This window comes from Lycium barbarum, chromosome 10, assembly GCF_019175385.1.
Source record: "Lycium barbarum isolate Lr01 chromosome 10, ASM1917538v2, whole genome shotgun sequence".
Classification (NCBI taxonomy): domain Eukaryota; kingdom Viridiplantae; phylum Streptophyta; class Magnoliopsida; order Solanales; family Solanaceae; genus Lycium; species Lycium barbarum.
Genome location: NC_083346.1, coordinates 40,930,711 through 40,937,637, shown reverse-complemented (window position 1 = coordinate 40,937,637; position 6,927 = coordinate 40,930,711). Strand labels below are relative to the sequence as shown.

The 6,927-nt window shown below is 51.9% G+C and overlaps 1 protein-coding gene across 1 annotated transcript in view; it reads right to left on the bottom strand.

Annotated features, from left to right (window-relative positions):
• LOC132612961 (protein MLP1 homolog) overlaps positions 1-6,135 on the bottom strand; it is an 11,634-nt gene extending 5,499 nt beyond the window's left edge. Inside the window, exons 1-8 of the mRNA XM_060327029.1 lie at positions 5,851-6,135; positions 5,235-5,276; positions 4,586-4,867; positions 3,687-4,205; positions 2,926-2,967; positions 2,238-2,558; positions 1,378-1,833; positions 5-248 (exon numbers count right to left, since the gene is read on the bottom strand). Coding sequence (XP_060183012.1) covers positions 5-248; positions 1,378-1,833; positions 2,238-2,558; positions 2,926-2,967; positions 3,687-4,205; positions 4,586-4,867; positions 5,235-5,276; positions 5,851-6,135 — 2,191 coding nt within the window. The remainder of the gene's footprint in view (positions 1-4; positions 249-1,377; positions 1,834-2,237; positions 2,559-2,925; positions 2,968-3,686; positions 4,206-4,585; positions 4,868-5,234; positions 5,277-5,850) is intronic.
• Between the last annotated feature and the right edge of the window lie 792 nt (positions 6,136-6,927).

The following is a 6,927-nucleotide window of genomic DNA, read 5'->3' as shown; positions in this document are numbered from 1 at the left end:
AAACTAGCGGCTTCGCCGGTAGCAGGAGGAGTGTCCGCGAACATTTCATCAAATGCATCCGGTCTTGAGGCCGGAGTTGGAGAACTTTGAGGGGCTTCAGCTGCTTCGGCAAAGGCAGGGATCTCCGAAGGTGCGGCAGTCTCATAGTCGGGCAGCGGACCAACATCTGTGGGGACTTCGGTCTCGAGGACCGACTCAGTTCTTTGACCAGATTCGGCAGCAATTGCCTTCTCGGGTCTTCTTGTCCGCTGCAGGGGGTTTATTCGGAAGAATCGTCACCTGAAATATCAACGAATTCAATCGACCTTAGAGGAATCGGGTAATGAATTTCTTCCCCACCTGTGTGTAACGCTAGAGAGCTGAAGGTCCTTCCCCGTCTGAAGAAAGTGGTGGGACGATGATACCCTCCTCCAGAATGGGAGCCACGGAAGGGGCCACACTGATCCTTCGAATGAGGAGCTCGGGCTCTGCTTCATCCCTTAAAGTTCTAACGACGCTCTTCGCCCTTTTCTTCGGTTTCTGCCCTTTGTCCGAGGGCCTTTTTCTCTTGGCGGCGGCAGCAAGGATACGAGATGCACCCGCTGAATCACACTCGGGTGCCGATGTTACGGGTTCACCTGCTGACTCCGGCCTTGGATCCACCGAGCCCTTAGGTAAGCCTGAAAATTAAAGATGTTACAGAAGGGTAGAAGATGCAATGAATACAGATAGAAGCAAAGTATTACCGTGGTTCTGGGAGACCCATCGGCCACGTGACAGGTGTCCCCACGTCCGATCGTCATGGGCATGTTGGCTAAGGAGAGCAGTAACCCATTCGATGAGATCCCGGACGACCAGAGGAATCCAACCCACGGCTAACATAAATAAGAAAAGTAGTGAGAAGGTGGAAGAACTGAAGTTCGACAAAATATGCAAAAGAAATTATTAAAAGAGTTCAGACTCACGATTATTATTCCACCTTTCCGGAATAGGCATGTAGTTGTCCGGAATAATGTCCGAGGTCCTCACCCGGACATATCGCTCCAACCAGCCCCGGTCTCTGTATTCGTCCATTTTTGAGAAAATTGGATTCTGGCTACGCTTTGCGAGTTTTATTACACCACCCCGGAACAACCTCGGGGAGTATAACCGTATTAAGTGGGCTAGCGTGAATTCCTTTTCTGCATTATTGGCCAACAGCCGGAGGCAGGCCACGGCCCTCCAAACCATCGGACCAATCTGTGCCAAGGTTACGTTGTAAGTCCCGGCATGCTTAAGGGTGATCCTCCGAGATTTCCACTTTTCATACTCAGCAGCAATGGTAGTATGAGCCTCGGTGGCCTTCACGCTCCTTAGAGCTTCTTCCAAATCGGCCTCGACCTGGGCTAGCTTTGCCACCAGAACATCCCGAGCCTCTTCGAGGACACTTTGCATTTGAATATGCGACTCGAGCTCGGCCTTGAGAGTGTCATTAGCATCGACTGTCTCCTGGAGCTTGGTTTCTAGATCGTCACATATTTGGGCCCTCATTCCCGCCTTCTCCTCGAGCACTCTCATACGCTCTTTGTAACAGGCATTCTCAGATTCGAGTAGCCGATGCCTCTTAGCCATGCTCGTAGTGTTGGACTTGACAGAGTCCAGCTCCTCCCGGAGTTGAGTGACGGTGGTTTCAAGCTCACCAACCCTTGAGGATAAATGAGTGTTGTCTCGGCTAAGACCGATCTTGTCCGCTTGGAGACGCCGGTTATATTCAACCATCTTGGCCAGCTCACCCTTTAATTGACGATTTTCGGCCTTTGTGGCATCGAGCTCAGGTCGGAGGTTGGAAGGAGTAACTGCTTGGCTCAACTCATCCTACTTCACCCGCAGAAGGTGCACATATTTCTCTGTTTCACGGCTTTGAGCGTCCAGTTGGCCCTTGAGATCGTCCACCTCTTGCTGAGCACGGACAAAGGCTTCGTTGACGAGCACCACACTTTGCAAATGAAGTCAAACTTGAATAAATGAGATTAAAATTCTCAATGAAATCAAGCAAAGATGGTTGACGAACTTACCCGGTTGCCCGCGTGTATACCCTCGTTAATGAGGCACTGCCAAGGGACCCTGTTCATCTTTCGCTTATCCGAGTCCGCGACCCGGGGCCTCAGGTAGCTTGCCACACCCACCGAGCGAGAAAGAAATCTGCAATCCTCGAGAACGGTGATCACAACCTACCTTGTCCTCCTCGATTCCACACTTGGGGCCGGAAAGGTGCGCACCATGCTATCCCTGGCACCGGACTCGGTGGTCCGACTAGCTGCCCTCGTGGCTCGAGGGATCGGAAGATGTCTGAAACTACCGGCTTCGCCGGTAGCAGGAGGAGTGTCCGCGAACATTTCATCAAATGCATCCGGTCTTGAGGCCGGAATTGGAGAACTTTGAGGGGCTTCAGCAGCTTCGGCAAAGGCAGGGATCTCCGAAGGTGCGGCAGTCTCATAGTCGGGCAGCGGACCAACAACTGTGGGGACTTCGGTCTCGGGGACCGGCTCAGTTCTTTGACCGGATTCGACAGCAATTGCCTTCTCGGGTCTTCTTGTCCGCTGCAGGGGGTTTATTCGGAAGAATCGTCACCTGAAATATCAACGAATTCAATCGACCTTAGAGGAATCGGGTAATGAATTTCTTCCCCACCTGTGTGTAACGCTAGAGCTGAAGGTCCTTCCTCGTCTGAAGAAAGTGGTGGGACGATGATACCCACCTCCAGAATGGGAGCCACGGAAATGTCCACACTGATCCTCCGAATGAGAAGCTCGGGCTCTGCTTCATCCCTTAAAGTTCTAACGACGCTCCTCACCCTTTTCATCGGTTTCTGCCCTTTGTCCGAGGGCCTTTTTCTCTTGGCGGCGGCAGCAAGTATACGAGATGCACCCGCTGAATCAAACTCGGGTGCCGACGTTGCGGGTTCACCTGCTGACTCCGGCGTTGGATCCACCGAGCCCTTAGGTAAGCCTGAAAATTAAAGATGTTACAGAAGGGTAGCAGATGCAATGAATACGGATAGAAGCAAAGTATTACCGTGGTTCTGGGAGACCCATCGGCCACGTGACAGGTGTCCCCACGTCCGATCGTCGTGGGCATGTTGGCTGAGGAGAGCAGTAACCCATTCGATGAGATCCCGGACGACCAGAGGAATCCAACCCACGGCTAACATAAATAAGAAAAGTAGTGAGAAGGTGGAAGAACTGAAGTTCGACAAAACATGCAAAAGAAATTATTAAAAGAGTTCAGACTCACGATTATTATTCCACCTTTCCGGAATAGGCATGTAGTTGTCCGGAATAATGTCCGAGGTCCTCACCCGGACATATCGCTCCAACCAGCCCCGGTCTCTGTATTCGTCCATTTTTGAGAAAATTGGATTCTGGCTACGCTTTGCGAGTTTTATTACACCACCCCGGAACAACCTCGGGGAGTATAACCGTATTAAGTGGGCTAGCGTGAATTCCTTTTCTGCATTATTGGCCAACAGCCGGAGGCAGGCCACGGCCCTCCAAACAATCAGGACCAATCTGTGCCAAGGTTACGTTGTAAGTCCCGGCATGCTTAAGGGTGATCCTCTGAGATTTCCCCTTTTCATACTCAGCAGCAATGGTAGTATGATCCTCGGTGGCCTTCACGCTCCTTAGATCTTCTTCCAAATCGGCCTCGACCTGGGCTAGCTTTGCCACCAGAACATCCCGAGCCTCTTCGAGGACACTTTGCATTTGAATATGCGACTCGAGCTCGGCCTTGAGAGTGTCATTAGCATCGACTGTCTCCTGGAGCTCGGTTTCTAGATCGTCACATATTTGAGCCCTCTTTCCCGCCTTCTCCTCGAGCACTCTCATACGCTCTTTGTACCAGGCATTCTCAGATTCGAGTAGCCGATGCCTCTTGGCCATGCTCGTAGTGTCGGACTTGACAAAGTCCAGCTCCTCCCGGAGTTGAGTGACGGTGGTTTCAAGCTCACCAACCCTTGAGGATAAATGAGTGTTGTCTCGGCTAAGACCGATCTTGTCCGCTTCGAGACGCCGGTTATATTCAACCATCTTGGCCAGCTCACCCTTTAATTGACGATTTTCGGCCTTTGTGGCATCGAGCTCAGGTCGGAGGTTGGAAGGAGTAACTGCTTGGCTCAACTCATCTTCCTTCACCCGCAGAAGGTGCACATATTTCTCTGTTTCACGGCTTTGAGCGTCCAGTTGGCCCTTGAGATCGTCCACCTCTTGCTGAGCACGGACAAAGGCTTCGTTGACGAGCACCACACTTTGCAAATGAAGTCAAACTTGAATAAATGAGATTAAAATTCTCAATAAAATCAAGCAAAGATGGTTGACGAACTTACCCGGTTGCCCGCGTGCATACCCTCGTTAATGAGGCACTGCCAAGGGACCCTGTTCATCTTTCGCTTATCCGAGTCCGCGACCAGGGGCCTCAGGTAGCTTGCCACACCCACCGGGCGAGAAAGAAATCTGCAATCCTCGAGAACGGTGATCACAGCCTACCTCGTCCTCCTCGATTCCACACTTGGGGCCGGAAAGGTGCGCACCAAGCTATCCCTGGCACCGGACTCGGTGGTCCGACTAGCCGCCCTCGTGGCTCGAGGGATCGGAAGATGTCCGAAACTAGCGGCTTCGCCGGTAGCAGGAGGAGTGTCCGCGAACATTTCATCAAATGCATCCGGTCTTGAGGCCGGAGTTGGAGAACTTTGAGGGGCTTCAGCAGCTTCGGCAAAGGCAGGGATCTCCGAAGGTGCGACAGTCTCATAGTCGGGCAGCGGACCAACAACTGTGGGGACTTCGGTCTCGGGGACCGGCTCAGTTGTTTGACCGGATTCGACAGCAATTGCCTTCTCGGGTCTTCTTGTCCGCTGCAGGGGGTTTATTCGGAAGAATCGTCACCTGAAATATCAACGAATTCAATCGACCTTAGAGGAATCGGGTAATGAATTTCTTCCCCACCTGTGTGTAACGCTAGAGCTGAAGGTCCTTCCCCGTCTGAAGAAAGTGGTGGGACGATGATACCCACCTCCAGAATGGGAGCCACGGAAGGGTCCACACTGATCCTCCGAATGAGAAGCTCGGGCTCTGCTTCATCCCTTAAAGTTCTAACGACGCTCCTCGCCCTTTTCATCGGTTTCTGCCCTTTGTCCGAGGGCCTTTTTCTCTTGGCGGCGGCAGCAAGTATACGAGATGCACCCGCTGAATCAAACTCGGGTGCCGACGTTGCGGGTTCACCTGCTGACTCCGGCGTTGGATCCACCGAGCCCTTAGGTAAGCCTGAAAATTAAAGATGTTACAGAAGGGTAGAAGATGCAATGAATACGGATAGAAGCAAAGTATTACCGTGGTTCTGGGAGACCCATCGGCCAAGTGACAGGTGTCCCCACGTCCGATCGTCGTGGGCATGTTGGCTGAGGAGAGCAGTAACCCATTCGATGAGATCCCGGATGACCAGAGGAATCCAACCCACGGCTAACATAAATAAGAAAAGTAGTGAGAAGGTGGAAGAACTGAAGTTCGACAAAACATGCAAAAGAAATTATTAAAAGAGTTCAGACTCACGATTATTATTCCACCTTTCCGGAATAGGCATGTAGTTGTCCGGAATAATGTCCGAGGTCCTCACCCGGACATATCGCTCCAACCAGCCCCGGTCTCTGTATTCGTCCATTTTTGAGAAAATTGGATTCTGGCTACGCTTTGCGAGTTTTATTACACCACCCCGGAACAACCTCGGGGAGTATAACCGTATTAAGTGGGCTAGCGTGAATTCCTTTTCTGCATTATTGGCCAACAGCCGGAGGCAGGCCACGGCCCTCCAAACAATCGGACCAATCTGTGCCAAGGTTACGTTGTAAGTCCCGGCATGCTTAAGGGTGATCCTCCGAGATTTCCACTTTTCATACTCAGCAGCAATGGTAGTATGAGCCTCGGTGGCCTTCACGCTCCTTAGAGTTTCTTCCAAATCGGCCTCGACCTGGGCTAGCTTTGCCACCAGAACATCCCAAGCCTCTTCGAGGACACTTTGCATTTGAATATGCGACTCGAGCTCGGCCTTGAGAGTGTCATTAGCATCGACTGTCTCCTGGAGCTCGGTTTCTAGATCGTCACATATTTGAGCCCTCTTCTCCGCCATTCTCCTCGAGCACTCTCATACGCTCTTTGTACCAGGCATTCTCAGATTCGAGTAGCCGATGCCTCTTGGCCATGCTCGTAGTGTCGGACTTGACAAAGTCCAGCTCCTCCCGGAGTTGAGTGACGGTGGTTTCAAGCTCACCAAGCCTTGAGGATAAATGAGTGTTGTCTCGGCTAAGACCGATCTTGTCCGCTTCGAGACGCCGGTTATATTCAACCATCTTGGCCAGCTCACCCTTTAATTGACGATTTTCGGCCTTTGTGGCATCGAGCTCAGATCGGAGGTTGGAAGGAGTAACTGTTTGGCTCTACTCATCTTCCTTCACCCGCAGAAGGTGCACATATTTCTCCGTTTCACGGCTTTGAGCGTCCAGTTGGCCCTTGAGATCGTCCACCTCTTGCTGAGCACGGACAAAGACTTCGTTGACGAGCACCACACTTTGCAAATGAAGTCAAACTTGAATAAATGAGATTAAAATTCTCAATGAAATCAAGCAAAGATGGTTGATGAACTTACCCGGTTGCCCGCGTGCATACCCTCATTAATGAGGCACTGCCAAGGGACCCCGTTCATCTTTCGCTTATCCGAGTCCGCGACCAGGGGCCTCAGGTAGCTTGCCACACCCACCGGGCGAGAAAGAAAGCTGCAATCCTCGAGAACGGTGATCACAGCCGACCTCGTCCTCCTCGGTTCCACACTTGGGGCCGGAAAGGTGCGCACCAAGCTATCCCTGGCACCGGACTCGGTGGTCCGAGTAGCTACCCTCGTGGCTCGAGGGATCGGAAGATTCCC